At 39.3% G+C, this 22,219-nt stretch overlaps 2 protein-coding genes across 3 annotated transcripts in view; one reads left to right on the top strand and one right to left on the bottom strand.

Moving 5' to 3' along the window:
• Nucleotides 1–22,219, bottom strand: part of LOC114469398 (G-protein coupled receptor 15) — a 34,142-nt gene that overhangs the window by 4,513 nt on the left and 7,410 nt on the right. The gene's annotated exons all lie outside the window — the stretch shown is intronic.
• On the top strand, nucleotides 399–21,174 carry hic2 (hypermethylated in cancer 2). Of its 2 annotated transcripts, none has more exons than XM_028457461.1 (2): nucleotides 399–528; nucleotides 18,468–21,174. In XM_028457461.1, exon 2 carries the CDS (start codon nucleotides 18,525–18,527, stop codon nucleotides 20,280–20,282), a length of 1,758 nt encoding a protein of 585 aa, XP_028313262.1. In that variant the 5' UTR covers nucleotides 399–528; nucleotides 18,468–18,524; the 3' UTR covers nucleotides 20,283–21,174. The 2 variants fall into 2 exon arrangements, with proteins under 2 accessions (XP_028313262.1, XP_028313261.1); XM_028457460.1 differs by having other exon boundaries at nucleotides 399–536.

Raw genomic sequence — 22,219 nt, 5'->3', positions numbered from 1 at the left:
GCTCATTGATTATAAAACATAATTAATGATAAATCTAATCAATAAAGATATATATATATATATATATATATATATATATATATATATATATATATATATATATATATATATATATATTAAAGAAACATTTGGCTGCTCAGTGATTATTGTCAGAAACTTTGACTATTTGAGCTATTTAAAAAAAAAAACAATAAAACTGAGCTGTTTTTTTTTTTTTTTTTTTTTTAATCATAGGTTTAGTTTGAATATTTCCACCAATAATTGCCAAGTTGAAGTGTAAACCTCATCGGATTATGGTTTCAGATGGTTGAGAAGATGATTTCTTTGTGCCATGTGGGCAGGTATCAGTGGCAGGGGTCCCGTGTGGAGACCCTCCCACAGCAGTGATGTTTTCTCTGGGCTGGTTTCTATTCAAATGTGGGTCAGGGGTGAGGAAGCCTAACGTCATAAGCTTTGCAACATGGCGTCCCGAAGGCTGTGAGATGAGCAGGAGGATGGTAAAGAACGCCTGAGAACGACCCTACCCATGTAAGAAGGTAATTTTACAACACTTTATTCCTCTTTCCGTGTGGGTAGACGGTGGTTCTGTTTGAGTACGTGTGTGTGAGTGTCGGGTATCGTTGTTGTCCAGCCGCTGCAGGAATGGAGAGGTTTTTTTTTCCTACTACAGCGTGCCAACGAAAAGCCTTTCCGCGGTGCCTGCTCGGGCTCTACGTACCCACACACCCCGGTACACTCTCCGGTGTCGGCTTTACATCGAGTCGGACACAAAATGTCACAATAATCGCTTTTGGACGTTTTTTTTAATTATTATTATTGGCGTCGTGAGTGGTTGTAGAGGAGAGGAGATGCCTCGCAGGACTAGCGTGTACCAAGTAGCCTAATTACCACCAGTACCGACTTCCAACCTGGCAACGCACATCAGCGACACACAGAGAGCCACAAACTACATGAATGTTTATTCATAATGTTGAACTCATGTTCAGAAACAGATTAAGATTCAACCCACACGTATTTTTGTGTTGTTTGGATTTTACACACGATATTTAGCCCTGGAGATGTTTCCGCTTGTGATGAATGAAAGCTGCTTTGTTTGTAAACAGGCGATGATTTCATATGTTTATGTTATAAAACGTAAAGGTGGAGGACGTGCTGCTGTGTCATTCTGTCTGTGTGTACATCGACCATTTTTGTGATCGACACCCACACTGTCGGGCATGTGTGTTAAACTCAAGGCCCGGGGGCCCAAATCCGGCCCCCAAGAGCAGGAGAAAGTAAAAATGACAGAGAAAACATGAATGAATTGTGTAAATTAAACTCAGCACTCCTGGTGCTTATATCGCATGATTGCATGCATTTAAAATGTTAAACTGTTGGGGGAAAAAAACCTCCAAATTCCTACAAAACCTTCAATTTTCCTCAAATCGTGACATAATATTTCACTTAATTAACTAGAAATCGGTCACAAAATCCAGGAAATGCAAATGATGACCTTGTTGGGACTGTTATTTGTCACTTATTGCTTGGATATGGTCAGTTTCTTACATATTTAGTATATTATGTATACCTAGAAGGGCACAATAATGTTTAAATTACTCGTTTTCCTACGTTAAATATGTGGCCCACTTAAGATCAAACTGCTCCGTATTTGGCCCCTGAACTAAAATGAGTTTGACATGGCATTTGTGTCAAACCCAAGGCTAGGGGGCCCAAATCCGGCCTTTTGAAGCATCTAATTCGGCACGCAGGAGAAATTAAAAATGACCGAGAAAATATATTGTTGTGTAAATGAAACTCAACGATATTTTTAGGGGCTCACAGTTTTCCCGGTGCTAATATCTCATTATGGCAGTCATTTTTAATGTTAAACTGTTGTAAATTCTTACAAAACCTTAAATTTTCCTCAAAATATGACATTTTCCTTAAATAGAAATTGGGCGTAAAATCTAGGAAATTTGAAGCTAAGATCCTGATGCGACTGATATCTACCACTTATTACTTGGATAGTGTCAGTTTCTTACATATTTAGTAGTTTATGTATACGTAGAAGTGCAAACTAGGGTACATTAATGTTGAAATTACTGGTTTTCTTGCATAAAATCATCTGGCGCCCACTTGGGATCAAACTGCTATGTATTGGGCCCCTGAACTAAAATTAGTTTGACAACCCCTGCTGTAGGGCATATGTGTCAAACTCAAGGCCCGGGGGCCAAAACCGGCCCTTTGGAGCTTCCAATTCAGCCCGCAGGAGAAAGTGAAAATGACAGGAAAAAAAACCTGTATCGTTGAGTAAGTTACAAAATAATTTGGTAGTAGTAGAACAAAAATCATGCAAAGTATCCTACTACATTAAATAACAATTGTTTATAATATAAAGGAAATGTAAGTGAATTTAAGTTTACGGTCACTTGATTTTTGGGTTTTGTCTGTCTCATATACTTTATATGTAATTAATACCTGGAAGTGCAAACTAGGGCACATTAATGTTGAAATGACTCCTTTTCCTGATAAAATCTGTGGCCCACTTGAGATCAAGAAATGTGTTTGGCCCCTGAACTAAAATGAGTTTGACACCCCTGCTGTAGGGTGTAATGTTACATTGTAGCTCCACACTGACATCTGGGTATCAATGGAAGCTCAGATAAAAAGAAAAATCACACTCGACCCCTACGTATCGATTAATCAAGCTGATTTTAGCTATCACAGATTAATCGACATCAGGCAGTATAATTTCTCTGGTTCTGTTGTTTCTGTATTATTAAGCTGCTACTGCAGAATAAATGGTAATGTTTACAAAATCCTACACTGGGGGAAGTGCATTAGTTCATTGTTTAGTCATTCTATTTGTGTTCATGTAAGTATATATCCGGTGTATATCAATGTTCTTATTTCATATATCCGCCGATTTATAGGTTATTGGCAGATACATCGAATATGGGCTTTGATCAGCACTTTAGTGTTTAATGAACATTCTATAAGCTCAGCTTCACTCCTAATTGTTTGTTAAAATTTCTGGGACATTGTGATAAGAACCCTAAATGTATTGAAATATATATATCATTTTGTTATGACTACAGCTTTGCTGGTATATCAATACAAATATTATCAATCAGTCATTAGAAAGCACATCTGAAATGAGTAAAGTACCAACTGTAGCATTAATAAAATATGTTAGTCATATAAAGTTCTTTGGAAATACCATAATCTATGCCCTCATGCTGAAAACTATTTTGAGAGTAAAAGTTTTCTATGATTTGCATAAAAACTTGCTCCGTCCACAGCAGTTGCAGAGATCTGTTATGAAGTAAAGACTGAATGATGGACCTGAGGTTTGATTTCAGTGTTGCTGAAAGATTTTGTCACTATTCTGATAAAGTTTGTTCTTTGGATGTTTTGATCTATGCATTAAACATTGATGATGCAAGTATATTTTAGTTTGTTGAAGCCTCTTAAACAGAAGTAGGTGTCAATGCTGCATCTGTAGTAGACACATCTTTGTTGAGGCTGGTGTTTCATTTGTGTCATTCCTTTCTTGTAAAGATTTTTTTTTCTCTTGTTTGCATGTTGAAATATGGATTCATGAGTTTTGTAAATGTTGGTGAGAAAGTCCAAATCCAAGCTGAGCAGAATGTAAATGTTTATTATTTTAATGTTAAACCTGCCACACCCAATTGTGAGGACTTTGGTGAGGGTCACACAAGTTCATTTAGGCTATTAAATGCACCAGGTCATGTCAACTGATCAGTGTGACTGGCTTCATTGATTACTATGGGCTGGAAAATCTGTCCTGCGGGCTGATTGAAGTCCTGACTCCTGTGTGTGTGTGTGTACGCCTCAAGGTCCGCATGGTCAGCAGCTTGGGTCTTGCCTCATCTTGTTTGTTCCTTGTGCATAACATGTCGTGTACAGCGTGATGGTGGCTTACTGGTGGCATGTGTGGGCAGTGAGGTGAGGTGCAGTAAGAAGCCTTACCGTACTGTACTACTTAGTCTATATGTTCCGCTGACATGCTGGACAGGGACTTATAGATTGTGCTGCTTAGCTGCAGAGGATCTGCCCTGCCCGGTCTGGTCTGGTCTGACTGCGCTGCCTGTTTGGGGGCATTTTGGTTTATGCAGGAGAGAAAGCACCTCAGGGCAGGGTTGTTGTTGTTCTTAAAGAAGAAGAATGTGGAATGTAGTGCTGATAGCCAGAAGGTTATGCAGCGTTTCAAGGCTAGAGGAGGAGGAGGAGGTGGTGGGTGGGTGGGGGTTGTTGGCAGCAGCAGTTCTGTAAAACCTTTGACCATACTAGATCTCTGCTCACCCCACATGTTGTCCTTAGCCACAGCAACACTCAGCAAGTCATGTGGGTCAGCTGTTTTTCTTGGGATTTTTTTTTTCAACAGGAAGGAGGTTTATCTTATTTAGTTTACTCTCACAAGACAGAGGCCGCTTTATTGCACCAATCATCTTCCAGTTAGCAGACGGTTCCTCTAAGGATCAAAGACCAACTACTAGCTCAAAATTCTTACAAAATCTTTGAATTTTCCTCAAATTATTACATTACATTTTCCTTAATTAAAGGTATTGTGGAGGATGTTGGTTTGGCTTGCAATTCCAGGTGGATCATCTATACTATTTTTCCTACTATTATCAATTGTTGCAGCTGTTGAATTAAAGCGGAGTCCCATGTCATACTCAATGACTGCTGTGAAGCAAGGAGGTTAACCCAGAAGCTGAGGATGGCTTCAGCGACAGAGAGTTGGAGATGAAGCTGGGGAGACAGACCACACTGGGGTTATGTGAAGCCACCATTAGCATTAGCATTAGCATTAGCATTAGGAGCAAACACATATTTACTGACTGTGGCATCCCAAATCCTGCTGTTGCTTATAGTTTGTAATATACTTTATTTACTTCATTTGTCAACACTGAATGTATGCATGTACAATACAGGAAACAGTTTGATGACATCATCATCAAATGTGAACGATTTCCGTGGCTGCAAGATGACAGGAAAAAACAATAACTTCAGTATAGCTTCTCTTAGCGCTAGTGATTGGGTTGGACAAACTCACTTACTGAGTATTTAGAAGTTCAACACTATTTGTGTATTTAAAAGCTTAAATTCTGATGAGAAATGGCTGCTGCAGGTAAAAGACTTTACCGACGTTATAATTTATCATTTTGAAAATAATTTTTTCTTCCTTGAAAAGAACAGTTCAATATTTTATGGAGATGATACTGTTTTGAACAGTTTGAGAGTCTTTCAGAGCTTAAGGTGTGTTTATATAATACATAAAATAAGGATGTTTGACTTCAATTTTCACAGAATGGATGTGATATAGCAGAATAATAATAATAATAATAAATATATAAAAGCATATTTGATAATCTCATTAAAGATACTCATGTTGAAAAGATGTAAGAAGAAGTGTAACACTTTTCTAGTCCTACTCACTTGTATTATTTATTTAATAGTGGAGTGAAAGTAAAAAGTGTCCCCCAAATATAATACTCAAGTAAACTACAGATACTACAAAATATTACTTCTCTGTATTCACATGTGCACAGCGGAGGCCCACAGATTTTAAATGGATTTTTAACTTTTATTGTCCTTTTTATATTTTTATGATGTTGCTCCTTTTGTTTTAATTCCTGCTCTGTTCTATACAGCACTTTGTGATTTTTTTTTTTTATCTGGGAAAAGCGCTTTATAAATAAAAATTTCTTACAGACGCATGCTTCTGTATCCACCACCGCCCTGGAACGGACAGAAGTCTATGGTATGAAAGTGAAAGTAAACGGGAGCGCATCGCTCTGCTCTTTTAACATGTTCAGGCTGAATAAACAAAACCTGCGCACGCACACTAGACATTTTCGCCGTTCGCTCATAGCTTTTCACCTTTGTGCACAAATGTGAGTGAAATAAAGTCGTGTCACGTGGAGCAAACAACTCATCGGTGTAAATGAGATGGATAAAAACAATGCAATGGGAACATCTACAGAAAGTTTCATCACGACAATGATGTCAGTGATCAGATCAGTGAATTAAGACATTCCAGCCGATCACATTAATTGCATAAAATGCAAAATTGGCCGATCTGATATAGCCGATGAGATCGGTGTAAAGCCTAATAATACATCATCTGTGTGATTCTGTATCACTTTTACTGTTCACTATTGTTGAATGTTGAAGTTAACCTTTTATTAGGACAAAAACTTGGTGTAATAAGTGAATCAACATGTCTGTATAAGTTGGATGTGGAAATCACAGACTATAAATACATTTAACATTTAAGAGATGGAAATCTTTTATTACAGTGGGGGCCAGTAAAATTGTGATTTGCCTGATCCAAGGGTCACATTAACATTCATGTCAGCATTTACAATAATGAGCAATATGAGCATTAACACACAAATTGGGTTCTGTATGTTTTTGTTGCCATTTTGTATATTTTACTGATATTTTGTATGGTTTTTATGTGTCTTTTTGTTTTCATATGGTGTTTTTGGATTGTTTTATTTTTTTAGTATTCTTGTCCTACATTTTTATTTTTTATTGCCATTTTGAGTATTTTTGCTGTCGATTTTGTTTCTGGTTTATGTGTTTTTCTGTAATTTTTTTGTGTTTTTGGAGTCGATTTGTGCATTTACTTATGGAGCTTCACAAAGCTAGGCCCAGGGCCACCAATTGCCGCTGTCTGATTTAGATGATTGGATGATTAATCTTTTGGCTAGAAGTATCAAGATAGAACTTTGTCCACTTCGATTTGATAATATTACCAATAGCCTTGCATATTGAAAAAACAGACCTATTATTTATTAACAAATGGTTATGTGCATTTTAACCTTAAACACAAGAATATTAATTGAATAAAATTAGTTCAAAATGAATTGGAAGACCCTGAAAAACAACCGCAATAACTAATAAAAAAAAAAACAATTTGTGTATCATAATGCTTGTATTGGAAATTTTAGTTATAGCCCATATAATCTGATAAAAAGTTTTTGTTGATATTAGATAAATATCGGATCGGGACACCCTTACTTTTGTCTGTACAGTTCAACCAGGTTGATCACCAATTCCGTGCGTGTCAGCTGTCAGTGAGGAATCTCTCTTTCAATTTCACTATTTCAGAGGAATTTTGCACAGCCCCCAAGGTATATGCAAAAATGACTCCAAAAACACAAAATGACAACAAACAATAAAAATACACATAAATAACACAAAAAACAAAATGTGACAATAGAAATGCACAAAATTACTTGCAAAACACGCAAGGCGACTACAAAAAAAACCCAAAATGACTCAGAACAACAACAAAAATGCATGTATTGACCCCACTGACCCAGAAAACATGCGTCATAAAATATGAGCAATGCAAAATAAGAACAAAAAACACAAGCTGTAGACGGGTAACTATCTTCTTTTCTTTATTCAAGAAAGTTTGATGACTGATGAGTCACCTGAAACAGAATATACAAAGTAAAGTAATGAAATACTTGACATATCTATGTAAGGTGCACACAGTGATAAGAAAAGCATTACATTTGTCCAAAAACCACAGAAAACAACAACAAACACACATGTTTTTTCTTGCATTAATTCTCAGATTAGTCATTATTCTAAATGCTGGCATGAATGTTGATAATGTGGCCCTCGGATCAGACAATCACATTTTTTTAGCACCCGCTGTGATACAATTTTCTCATCTTTTATTTCATGAGCAAAGTAGTATGGAAAAAAAAAATAGAAATATAAAATACTTTAGTAAGGCTTTTGCTTTGGTGTTTTTAGAAGACCTTTACACTCGTCCTCCATATTTATTTTTTTACATTAATTGCTGAGATTTGAATGAATGAGTTTATTTACAGTTTAAGTTGTGTATACGATTTGTGTGTCTGTGTGTGTAGATGTCATTCCTTTACATTGCTTGCAGCTCAACCCTGGCACATCTGGGGTGCGCAGCAATTACTGCCCCCCACCCCACACACACGCACACACTCCTCCCCCTTCCCCTCCTGTGATGCAATGAATGTGGCTCTTTTCATTCCACTGCACTCTTGGCAGAACTTGTTTGTCTGCAACAAGGCTGAAGCTGCCTGACAGAAAATGAGCCTTAATTGGAAGGGTTGTACCCAGACTGCAGCAGGAACTGTGCAAATGGAGCTCGTCTCCCTCCCACTCCTTTGCAGCACTACTTCGATGCACCTTTTCCTCTGCGTTCTGACCCATACGACATCTACAAATATTTGTAATCCTAACGTGATACATATCTGCTTTCACCGCTGCATGAAATCCTTGAGATTTTTTGCAGGAAGACGTTTCTCTGGCATAACTTAGTGTTTAGATCTACAGCAGGTGCTCAACATCAGAGCATTCACCATATGGTAAAGAGGAGAAAAACCGCACTGTTTGTGTCAGAGTTGAATTTGCACATTAACAGCGAAAACAGAGCAGCATATATAGGTCTGTGTTTTAAAACCCATCCCAGTCTATCTTAGACATTGTCGTGTTGTTTGGTGAGCCATTTGCCACTTATATGGAAACGCATGAATGAACGTGATGCTTTTCTAATTGGAAATTGGTGTCTTTTTGCTGGCTGTACAGTGCAACTGTGGCTACAGATTTAACTTGTCTCCATCAGCATGACGGTGGTGTCAATATGTGGTCTATGCTTCGAATCTCTGCAAAAAAAGTTGATGCTAACAAGCTGCATTGTTTTCAAGGCAAGAATATTTTTATTTTATTTTCTGAGTTAACCTTTTTTTTAAGGATAAGATTAACATTAGGAATCTCTTTTTCAAGGGATACCTGCCCAGGATGGAAACTAGCAATGACACAAACCAGCTTACAATTATATTGACTCCAATTGTCTGTTTAAAAAGTTCCTCAATTACCCATTTCTGCATCAGTTTACCCTTTTTCATTTCCGTTTCATCGTCTTTCCCTGTTTGGATTACTTTGAAGGCTATAGACCCGTTTCACAGTCTGGTGTGTTTACATTCATGTATGTCCATTAACATGCACTGTCCCAATCAACTAAATAAGTAAATAAAATTCAATGTGGACAAACATGAGACATGTGACTGACATGTGCGCGCATACTCGGTGTAGATGTTGTTTACATGTGTGACTTTAAAAATGGCAATGAATGAACCGCTGTTGAGGCTCGTAAATAGTTGGAAAGATGTAGAAAGCTTGTCACCTGAGGATGCGGCCACTTATTTAAGGAAACTCACTTTAAGTACAGGTGAACGATTACGGGACCCATGCAGCATTCCCGAAAACGAGTGGTCATCCGATGTGTGCTCCTGGCCCGATGTTCAATGGCCAGATGTTTATACATATCTGATAGAAAAACCTGGTGTATAAACGAAATACAAAAGCATTAAGTCTCTAGGTGCTTATACTGTAACTACTTTTATGAACGTGCAGGTAGGCAGGCTGCTGTACGCCTGTTACCAAAAGTTTCTGTGTATTTCTGCATATTCTGAACAGTTTCAATGGATGAGTTTCCATCTCCACATTAAAGTCTCCTCCTCACTGTCCCACGTCTGTATATCAGTCCATTTTCAGCTTTTTATAGTCACTTTTTACTAGATTCAGACTGAGACAGCGCTCCGTCCGTTCCTGTGCACCATCATCTCAGCAGTGATGACGTTGACACAATCGGTTCTGAACAAATGAAACGGGTTATTTGGCAACTTTATGCCAGTTTATCATAAACTGGCTGATTTTTACTTCATCCGGAATGCTTCAGCGCTCTATCTCTCTGTGTGTGCGTGCTAGCTGTCAGCCTCTGTTTGATAGCACTCAACCATAAGTCTTGTCTATTCTTCTGAAAAGTGTGTCCACCAGCCGGCATGTTCTAACATTTAGGTCCTGGATTGTTGATACTCTTATTTGTGCAATCAACAACTCAACACAATGGCATTGTGTTGTTTTTTTATGAAAACAAAAGTGTTTCAATCTCGTGCCGATGCTAGTACAATGTAGTTCTCCTGTTGTTTTGCACCGAGCCTGTGAGCGTATGCACCTACATTTTCTTTTATCTTTCATTGTCATAAGCATCCCTTGATAAATTATGCAAAAGAATGCAATTTAATTAAAAATAAATCCCAAATGAAATAAATAAATAGCAAGTACTGTTTATTTATATAGCACCTTTCACAGACAGAGGTCACAAAGTGCTTTACATATCAGCATTCACACACCAATGGGACAGAGCTGCCATGCAAGGCACTAGTCAACCATTGGGAGCAACTTGGGGGGTCAGTGTCTTGCCCAAGGACACTTCACACATAGACCAGGATCGAACCCCCAACCTCTGAGGACGATAATAAATGTTGCAGCTGTTTTATTAAACCGGAGTTCCATCAGGTCATACTTAATGACTGCTGTGAAACAAGGGAGTTAACCCTGAAGCTGAAAATAGTTTCAACTACATAGAGTTGGAGATGAAGCTGTGGAACTACATGAAGCCTCCATTAGCATTGGCATTAGGAGCAAACACATATTTCCTGACTGTGGCATCGCAAAACCTGCTGTTGCTTATAGTGCGTAATAGTATATTTACTTCATTTATCAACACTGATCAAATGTGAATGGTTGCCATGGCTGCTAGATGACAGGAAAAAAACAATAACTTCAGTATAACTTCTCTTAGTGCTAGTGATTGGGTTGGACAAACTCTCTTACTGATCTGAGTGTTCAGAAGTTAAACAAACAATATTTGTGTATTTTAAAAGCTTTAATTCTGATGAGAAATGGCTGCTGCATGTAAGAGACTTTACCGATGTTAGAATTTATCATTGGAAATTATTTTCACTCTGGTTTTTATATATTGAACAATTTATTCCTTGAAAAGAACAGTTCAATATTTTATGGAAATGATACTGTTTTCAACAGTTTGAGAGTCTTTCAGAGCTTAAGGTGTGTGTTCATATAATACATAAAATACATTTTCACAGAATGGATGTGATATAGCAGGATAATAATAAAAGAATATTTGATAATCTTCTCATTAAAGATACTCATGTTCAAAAGTGGTAAGAAGAAGTGTAACACTTTTCTAGTCCTACTCACTTGTATTATTTATTTAATAGTGGAGTGAAAGTAAAAAGTGTGAAAAGCGAAAGTAAATGGGAGCGCATCACTCCGCTCTTTTAACATGCTCAAGCTGAATAAACAAGACAAGCGCACACTACACACTAACGGCAGACGCTGCCCCCGCTTTCAGAGCCGGTAGACTGGGGAAGAAGTCCGGCACTCAGCCGCTTTGTTCCAACCGAGAGACATTTTCACCGTTCACTCCTAGGTTTTCACCTTTGTGCATTAATGCGAGTGAAATAAAGTTGTCACGTAAAGCAAACAACTCTTCGGTGTAAATGAGATGGATAAAAGCAATGCAGTTGGAACATCTACAGAAAGCATCATCACAACAATGACGTCATGGATCGGATCGGCGAATTAAGGCATTACAGCCGATCACATTAATTGGATAAAATGCAAAATATCGGCCGATCCGATATAGCCGATCAGATCGGTGTAAAGCCTAGTCCCAAATCACATAAGTGTTTAGTCAGTGTCGTATAGCTATTTCCATTTAATTTAGCAAAAAATACTTTGCATACATGAGCGCGAGATTTTGAAGGAGATTATGAGCTAAATTTGACATATTCGTCTGTTTGCTGCACTTGCTAGACATTCAGCCACTAGTTTTCGTGGGCAATATGGCGTTTAAACGCAGGATATTAGCCCAAAACCTAATTTTAAGTAAAGTAAAGAAAAAAAGGTTCAGATTGCTTTTTCCATTACAGAACGTGAATTCTGCATTTTCCATCCATTTTTCACAATTATGCAAATTCACAATCCAGACAGTAACTGAAATACAAACATAAAATGCAGAATATACAACATGTTTATTATACATATGGCTGTATATGGTACTATTAGCTTTCTCTGCAAACAATATTTTTGAAAATATGTTGGCAAGAATGTAATGAAAATGGATAAGAGGTTGTCCTTATCACAGGATAAAATCAGGATTATATGAATAGTAATATTGGACAGTCTGTCATTTTAAAGCATTTGTATTGGATACAAAACGGATGAAAGGAAATGTATTAACTGGTCGGCCATGTTGGGGTCTTTCTTCCTAATTATGAGGGTCTGAATACAGATCATAGCGGTGCTGTTGGACCAGCCGTACCCACACAGCACAGTCAGCCATGTTGGAACAGGTCAAAGGTGGTAGCTTGGTGTTTGTATTTCAAACTGGCTTTGTACCATTACCCACACCCCTCCCCCACTCCCCTACCCACCAGCATATTCTGCCTGTGCATGTGAGTGTGTACGTACGTGTGCTTAAGTGCACCAGGGCTACACTAAATAATTATTTTAGTAATTGATTTATCTATCCATTTTCTTAAAACGATTAATGTCTTTATGCTTCTTGATCTTATTCTATAATTAACCGATTTATGCGACACAAAGATCCACTTGAGCTCTTTTAATGCATCAGACAATTAAACGTACAACAATCTAATGGCATTTATAAATAGGTATTACATAAATAAGCGACTAATGACCAACATTGCTTAAAGGGATTCTCTGTTTTTGCAAATCTGTCCGAAAATCTTTGAAATGTAATTTATTTGAAAATATGTCTAACAAAACACATTATTAAGACCCTGTGTTCCGCCATCTTGAAATCACGTGATTGATGAGCATATATCTTCTAATAAGTACATTTCAAAGATTTTAGGCCAAGTTTGTAAAATTGTTGTAAAATTAAACTTTTTCTTAATCTAAATTCAAGAATAAGAAATAAAATTTGGCATTAAACTTAAAAAGTAAAACACAACTTTATATTTTTACCAATATTTGTTAGGGGCTTTACATTCAGCAAAATAATGGAACAGGTACTTATTTCTATTGATTTCCAAGTGTTTTATTGATATTTATGCTGTAAGGTTTCAGTTTTTATGTCATTTTTTCTTCCGCAAAACATGATCCGTCCCCGTTTAAATGCACTCGTCACTGAAACAGCAAATCAATAACTCATATTCAGTGCATTGGTGTTTTACGTCCAGCCGTTTGCTACACTTGCTAAAGTTACACATTATATCACCCGTTTTATGGTTAGAATATTGTTGAAATCTGTGATATTGTCCCAAATGTGTTTTGTCTTATTTATTGAGCTATTTACTTTTCAGAAAGTGAATTGTTCTGTCTAACCACCTGTTTACGATGACAAATTTAGTGTAAATGTGTGATAATTTCCCAAAACATGCAAGTGAGCCTGTATTCAGGGTCATATTGCAATTTCTGCTAAATTTTCATTTTGAAAAAACAAAAAAAAACATTGCAATGATTTTTTAAATATTTGTAACAATATTGCCATTGACTAATTGTTTCAGGCCTAAAGTGCACTGCCTGTCTGTGCCTGTGGTTGTCTGTCCTCCTCTGCCTTGCCCACTTTTCTACATCCTCTTGTTTTAAAGTTCATCATCACTTCTTTCCCAAAGAGTCGGGGTAAAAAAAATATAATAATAATAACCTGAGGTAAAGTCCAGGTTGTGCTTTTGAAATCATTTCCAGGTCTTGATTTTTATTGGTGATTAGCAGATGACCTTTCACAGTAATAGGGTGTGTTTTGTTATTGCGCCACGGGACTTTGCCTCACCTCTGCCCTGTCTCTGTCTTGGCTTTCTAACCCATATTCACAAGATTAGTGCCACAGCCCAACAAGCTTTCTGTCACATTTGCATTGTGAACGCCCAAGGCTTATTAACCAACCTGCTCTTTATGTAAGCTAAACAATGTAACAAAAGTTCATCTATGTTTCTGGTGTAACTAGTTTTACTTAATTGACTGTCATTAGCAAAGACACGCACCAACCCAGTCACCTCAACAACTGATTTAAAAAATAGAATTAAGGACTAGGCTGTGAAGAAAGGTAAGATGATCCTTCAGTTGGAGGGAAACATCTAATCTGTTCACTACACTAGTCTAGGCTGAGAAACATGCTAAATATGGTAAATAATAGTCAACTACTGTTATTAATTTTATATACTTCAGAGGATTTACAAAATCGGGATTTTTACGCTGAAATCACGCAATATTACATGGCAATAGTGACGTTAGCCACACTGCTAGACCCTTAGCCACCCGTTAATGGCAAAATATCCTGGAAATGTGTGATTAGGTCTTTAAACATTATTTGCGAAAACCTTTTAATTACCACCAACTGGCCAATCAGCTAGTTTTGTACTTTTTTTAAGAAACCCAACATAATGGTGTGACTATAGATAGGGATGTCCCGATACAACTTTTTCACTTCCGATATGATACTGATATTGCAGCCTTGCGTATCGACCGATACGATATCAGAATGAATCATACATACTTGTATTACTTATTTTGTAGTGTGGAATGTTAGAAAAGGCTTGACCAAGTGATGTTTAACCAAACAATAGTCAGCAACAGTAGGTTACTTTGTTGGAGTGTGAAGCACAGTCACCTATGGATAGAAGTGCTGGAGCGGAAAATTTTATTGTAGCGCTTTTATCGGTGATTTTAGATGCAGTCCGATAAAATCCGATATTCGTTTTCTGGCTGATATCGGACTGATATTAATATCAGATCGGGACACCTCTAATTATAGATGCTTATCTGGTCGCATGTCACCAGATAAAATGACCACCAGTTCAACTAATACACTATCAGCTTAACCTGTCTTTTTACTAGTACCTTTTCGGAATTAAATGTAGGCATAATAGTCTGAACCTCATTAGTTCATTACAACACACTTCTGATGACACACTGTATTAATTTTCAATCACATAATAACATGATCACTACTTGATCAGTTACACACAGAAAGAGTTTTTAACAAGATTATTGGCGAAATCGGACATATTTTTGCCTTGGTCACAATATCTAGATTCTAGACGTTCAGTCACCCGTTTCCGGATATTGTCCCATAACATGCATGCGAGGCATTTCTCTGTCTTGTTGGGATCTCATTTTAAATAGAGAGAGAAATCAGAAGTAGAATCATCACACTCATGACCTAAATCTGCCAAGGTGCCAGAGCTTAAAACATATTTGTGTAAAAAAAGAGATCTGCAAACTTGGATCAATGCAAGTAAATAAATTCCATTGATGTCCAAATGTTGTTACAAAATGTTTTTTCTACCCTGAAGAAGAAAAGCTTGGCAATTAAATGTTCTAATTGAATTGTTCCAAGTATGCACATCTTTTTTTTTTTTTTTTTTTTTTTTGCACAAATAAATAGAGGAAAAAAAAGGAAAACGTTTTCCACGATCACAGAAAATTGGAGGCCTTACATTTCTAGCAAGCAACTGCTTGAAATGCCTCTTTGCTAATCTTATGGAATGGTTTCCCTAATTGTTCTTCTGTCCTCATATTGAGTCTGTCCCCATGTGGACATAATGCATTAAATCTACGATGTAGCAGTCGGGAGGGTCCTGCACAGAGTGCCCAATGATGGTGCAGCCCCATCCATCCCTTGTGGCATAATGCCATTCTCCTGAGCAGCCTCCACTGAAAGAAGCACCAGGCCTACACGTGTCCCACCCTAGCTGCATATAGATCAGCCGTAATCCATTAACAGCTCCCTGGAATCCAGCCGGCACAGCACAACACTGAGGGGAGGGCTGGTGAGTGCGTAGGGTAGCTGTGTGGGTGATGAGGGGGAGCGAGGGATGGGGGAAGGTTCTTTTTCCCCTCCTGAGCAAGCTTCTGTACTCTAAACCCAGCCCCATTTAATGTTGGCCTGTTGGAAAAGCTTCTCGAATCCCCCTGTAAAGCCTACCGAGGTGTGTGTGTGTGCGTGTGTGTGTATGTTAAGAGAGAGATTTCAATGATATATGGCTTCCTGCCTGGCATTGTGGTAGAGGCCCTTGTTTCTCAAGCAACCCTCTCCATTACTACCTGCAGGGTTGCAGTGAGTCTTTGGGATGAATGACTTTTAGTGTGGTGTAGATCTAGGCTATGATTTTTTTTTATTGGCTGACTGCGTTCCTGGGATGTGCTTACATTCTCACCCAAAAAGCTGGTGAGAGAAGAGATGTTGGAGAGAAAGGTGAAGAGGTGCAGAGGAAGGAACGGGGGATGGTAAGAAGAAGACCCTAAGTGGAAGTGTCAAAGCAGATGAGGCAAGCCCAGGCCTGGGCCTCCAAGTAATGATCACTTCAGCTGATTGTATCAGCCAGTCTGACTCTGACAGGTCCAGCTTTGCCATGATAACCAGCAACAGCCAGTTAGTGTTGTTTTTGTATGACTTTCTTTCTCTATTACTGTGGTGTAGTTGTGTGCGTGTGTGCGCGTGTGTGCGTGTGTGTGTGTTTTGTTTTCAAGATTTAAAATAACAGATTATTTCCATTAACTTAGATTATTTTTGACAAGTTGTATGGCAAAAAGGGTTTTGACTAGGTCTAGGCAATATGGACCAAAACTCATATCTTGATATTTTTATTTAAAATGAAGTCTGACCAGAAAAACAATGCAGGGTTAAATTTGCTGATGCAAAATGCCACACAGGCTCATTTATTAACAAACAGTTGCACGATATGTGCCATTTTTTTCTCCTATAAGGGACAGCATGTGTGAGTGAGTTTGTAGTGTGGCTTGTTTAGGGGAAGGTCTTAGCAATTATCAAACTGTGCTTTTCATGATTTTCTGAGAAGTAGCGAAAGCAGCGACTCCTAAAACAAGTTTTAAATTACATTTTAAAACAAAACCAGCTATAAAAATTATATAGATATAGGCGATATTGTAATTCTATTTATTAAATATAAAACTTGATTTATCTTGAATCTTGATATAACGCCAAGCCCTAGTTTTGACACAAACTACAGATCATAGTCTTTTGCCTTCAGTCTAACTGTTGCTCCAGCAGAGAACAGAAACCACTGCCATTCCTCCTGCTTTGCATTATGAAACATAGTTTTCTCTAAATCTCTCTGTTGGCACAGGGTTAAAATGGCACATTTTTCTGTGTCATTATGGCTTGAGTTGACCATTTCACTGCATTACTGTGTAATCTCTTGTAATACGATATGCCCTTTTGTGGTCGGGGACATTATATATAGCCATGTCCATTTTCCCAGTGTTCCTCAGGATTTAAGGACACGTTCAATGCTTGTTTCCAGCTGTCTCTACCAGAGCACAGGATGATCTCTATTGTTGTTATTTGCCTTCATCCTTTCCAGTTTTTGTGGCAGAGTATTGATGATGTGTTAGTACGAGGTCGTCAACGCGGAGTTTGGCAGTAATGACATTCACCTGTCCTATTTCCATAAATGAAGGCCCCTCTGGAGTATCAAGTAGTGTGGCCACACCCTCCCCCACCTATTTTTGGTCCAATGTCCTGTGTAGTTTTACCTGCTCAGGTGTCATCTAATCCCTCCCCCTGGCTCTGCTGTGCCATCGACCCCCACCCCCAGACAATGGGGCAGAGCTGACATTACCATGACCTAATAGAGACAAGAGGGAGCTGCGTCTCCAATGAGGGCACCTCGCCGAAACTAGTTAGTGGGATGAGATTGGGGGGGGGAGCTGAGATCAGGTACCTTTTTAAAGAGAAAAATAGTTCCATGTTCTCTTCTCCACCCATGTGGCTTTTGTGCCACCCCTTTGGCTTTTGTGGCAATGTGCACAATCAGAACCTGATCCATGCAGGGCTGCAATTTGTTTAAAAGGACAACAAGAAGGAGGAAAGGGTTTCAGTTTCTAAGTTCAATGTGATTGTGTGGCATGCTGCGCTGACAATTGGCTAATTTCCTTTTTAAAGCTAAAGGCTCAGATTGATGTCACACAGTTTATCTTTCATTTCTGTAATGATCAAATAAAATTAAGTAGATTCTGTTATAGTGCCTCGGATTTCACATTTCAAATTCCATTTCAGGCAATACCCGTTTCCATTATTGAACCCTTTCTGTATTATTTCCTTTTTGTTCATTTTCCCTTTTTGATGTACTTGCGACTTACTTAACGTCTCAAAATCAAGTCAAAAATGCTTAATAGGGATTTATTCAGTTAAATGTTGTAAGCAGTTATATTTCAGGATGCTTCAGAAGTCTAAATAGTCCATTTAAATTGCGCAAGTTAGAGCGGGAATGCAGTCTTGCGGTATTTTGTAGCACAAGATTTTGCGCTGTATATAAAAAGTTTCTTTGTTTGTCTTCTAATCACATTTAACAACCTGTTTAATGGAGGATTATGATGAAAATGCTCATTATTCTCACGAAATATGTTGAGGGTATATTCTGTCAGGGAACTAATTTAATAATTTCCCTTCGTTTTCCCCGATGTCCAAAACTTGGAGGTCCTACTTGTATTGTGAAAAGTTCTTCAAAAACATTTTTTTTGTCATTTAAATGTTTGTATGCTATTGCATTTACTTCTTCAATATACACTGTGGATTAAGAACCTTTTTTCTGTGTCTTCAGCTTTAGGTGCTGCTTGCGTAGGAAGAGAGAGCGAGAAGAGAAGGAAGGAAGGAGGAAATGGAACTGCCAAATCATGCCAAACAACTGCTGCTGCAACTCAACCAGCAGAGAACAAAGGGCTTCTTGTGTGACGTCATCATCGTGGTGGAGAATGCGCTCTTCCGTGCCCACAAGAACATTCTGGCAGCAAGCAGCATCTACTTCAAATCTTTGGTCCTCCATGATAACCTCATCAACCTGGACACAGAGATGGTGAACCCCTCTGTGTTCAGACAGGTTCTAGACTTCATCTACACAGGGAAGCTCCTGTCCACATCCGACCAGAGCAGTGAGCATAACTTCAGTGCCCTCTTAACTGCAGCCAGCTACCTCCAGCTCCACGATCTCGCTGCTCTGTGCAGAAAGAAGCTCAAGCGCAATGGTGGAAAGCCCCTCCCAGGTAAACCCTCCACTCCAGGTCCCCTCAGTCGCTTACGCCTCAACAGCCAGCGCCTTTCCTCCTCCACCCCTGCTGGGAACAACAACCACTATCCTCCTACACCCTCTGACACCGACCAGCCACAGCCCGATGAAGGCCTTCGGGACAAGCTCTCAGATGATGAGATGTATGTCGGTAGCTCTGGGAAGAATGGGAACGGGGCAAATGGCAGCACCAATGGAAATATCAGCAGTGGAGGAAGTGCAGGGGAGCCAGACCTCGGGCTAGACCTGTCCAAAAAGAGTCCTCCATCAGCGGGCACAGCTACTGATGCCCTCAGCCCCCACAGCAACTCCCAAGAATCCCCTCAGTCTGCCTCAGTATCCACAACCAACAGTGCCTCACTGGATGACTCCTCCAACACTCTCCCGGGAGTAGAAACCTGCATCTCAGAGAACATGGACCTCAACTCCTCTAAAACCTCAGAAGAAGCCCCAAACCAACTTGATGGACCTCCACCCCAGAAAAAACCTCGGCAGGGTGCTCGCAAGAACGAATGGCCCAAGAGAGAGGCGTCAGGGTTAAAGTCTGAAGATCACGACCGGCCCCTGGTTAATGGTGTGATCGTAGGTCCCAAAGACGGGCGCTCCACTGGCATAGGAGGTGGAGGCGGAGGCAACTTCATATCTGACCAGTCCTTCCAGTGTAAAGACGAAGAAGACATCAGAGAAAATGGCCGAGACCACAGTGATGAAAGTGGTCAAAGCGATGGAGACAGTGGAGGTGGAGGAGGAACGAGAGGGGGAAACCACAGCGCAAACTACGTGTACCGGCAAGAAGGTTTTGAGCCAGCGTTTGGAGACAACCTCTACGTGTGCATTCCCTGTGGTAAAGGCTTCCCCAGCTCTGAGCAGCTCAACGCTCACGTGGAGACGCACACCGAGGACGAGCTATATATCAAAGAAGAGGGTGGGACCTTGGTGAAAGAGGAAGACGAGGAGGAAGCAGAGGACCTGTCAGCCCCCGTGGGTCCCTCCAATTTTGGTTCTGAAACTCGTCCATTTAAGTGCACAGTGTGCAGTAAAAGCTACAAAGACCCGGCAACACTGAGACAGCACGAAAAGAGCCACTGGCTGACACGGCCATTCCCCTGCAACATCTGTGGCAAAATGTTCACACAGAGAGGAACCATGACTCGCCACATGCGGAGCCACCTCGGCCTCAAGCCATTCGCGTGCGAAGAGTGTGGCATGCGCTTTACGCGCCAGTACCGTCTAACAGAGCACATGCGCGTCCATTCGGGGGAGAAGCCGTATGAATGCCAGTTATGTGGTGGCAAGTTTACCCAGCAACGCAACCTCATCAGTCACCTGAGAATGCACACCTCGCCGTCTTAGAAATGCATCAAGCCAAAGAACTCTGGTAATAGAAAATGAACATTTCTCTACATGTATCCATCTCAGAAAGCAAAGAAACACACACACACACAGAGACGCTCCCTGGCAAACATGCTAAAAATCTGCAGCTTGAATCCAGTTCCTGATGCACCGGCTAAGTGAATGATGTAGCTTTTATGCCAAGGTGCGCTCCTTGTGATGGTGGGATCATGTCGATACAAAGATGAAGTCTCTACAGGGAAATTGTACTGCCATTTCTCTCCAAAGTCATGAAGCAGCAGTGACGCGGCGTGATATCTGCTCTGCTGAATGTGAATGTGGGTACTGTCTTGATATCAGGTCCCTCTCCTACTTCATACCACTTTGCTAACTCCCTCACCGCTACCTTCAGATTGTTCCTCAAAACAGATGAACTCATAAATCCCTGCTGTACTCCAGTGCTATGTTGACCAAAAACCCGTGCAAACAATACTGGCAATAATTCAGCAAAAAAATATTTTTACCCTGACAGCTTTATATCCTGTGTTACGTTGGTGATGGGTATCTGTATGTGTGAGGAGGGCTCATTGGGTTTGGAACCATCTCCATGCTTTAACTGACCGTAAAGAAGAACGGGTTGTTTGAGATTACATCGGTTAAAGTTTTTATTACCAACCAGATGTGGAAAAGAAAATAGCCTCTTTTTTTTACCCGTCTGGAGCTTTCTTGCATCGTAGAGAAGGATTTTACTGTTTTCAGCTTTGCCTGTTTGTGCCGCCAGGAAAGAGTCCTGGTTGGAAAGATGAACCCTTTAAGGTACTTCTTTGACCTAAAGGACTTGTCATGTTTTGATGAATGTTTAAACTGGAAGGTCTTGGGATATTTGTCGTGGAGGGGGAGGGACCTCGGGCGGGGGCGGGTTCTCAGTGGGAATAAGGTTGGGTGTTTTAGGCTGAACTTACTACGTTCAGTGGGTACACTTTTTTTCCTGTCTGTATAGCTTTCCTTCCCTCAGAAAAAAAAAAAAAAAGAAAAGTCTATTTATATAGACTTGTGACCTCGCTACCTCTGATTACTCTTATGGATTCTATGTTGATTAGTTGAAAGTTCTTATGTAATTAATTGTAAAAAGTATGTAGATTATGGTAACTTTTCACCTAATGCTTTAACTTGCCCATCTCTCAACACAGGTTTTTAAAGGCTCATATAGGTAACATTGTTTTTAGCTGTTTGTACTTGTCAGAAATGGCTGTTCATTGTGGCTCCACTTCTTCAAAGTGTACTGTAGCTTCCTGCCTAGAGCAAATAGTGGTTAGTTGGCTTGTTTAGATGTATCGTGTTCCAAAGATCTTATGAATGTTGAGGAGGACAGAGCTGACTAACAAAACATTGCTAGACAAGTTCATAACCAAAGTTTTCTAAAATATATAATTAAGATATATAGCATACTAAATTATTTGACTTTTGATTTTTTTTTTTCCTGTATAGAACAAATTATGAATTATATTCTAAGTTCAGACTAAGAAATAAACTCTCAATAGAGTTTTTGGGCAATAACTCTTGAACAGGTGAATGTTCTTGTGGTTAGCAAAAGGAAAGCTTGTGCTGATTGGTGGGCTGGTGTAACCTAAACTTTACCATCTAACATACCTGGTGGAGTTTTAACACGTTTTCAGGTGTTGTTTTTTTTTCTTCTTTTTGTTGCTTGTCCAGAGTCCTTATCACTTTATATTCCTTGATTTTCTTTTTCAAAACAGGATTTGAGGTTTTGCATTCTGTTCAGACCAAAAAAGTAATTACAAAGTTTTTAAAAATATAGAAGCTGTAATCAAATTGCTTGTTTTCTGGGGTTGTTTTTTTTTTTTTTTTTTAAATTTAGCCAGACTTGTAATAAGAAGGGAGAAACAGAGGTGCACTGGACGGACAACGAGACCAGTGTTTCCCAACCACTGTGCCGC

The sequence above is a fragment of the Gouania willdenowi genome, chromosome 9 (genome assembly GCF_900634775.1).
Source record: "Gouania willdenowi chromosome 9, fGouWil2.1, whole genome shotgun sequence".
Lineage (NCBI taxonomy): Eukaryota > Metazoa > Chordata > Actinopteri > Blenniiformes > Gobiesocidae > Gouania > Gouania willdenowi.
Note: the sequence above shows the minus strand (reverse complement) of the source record. Positions and strands in the feature narration are given on the sequence as shown.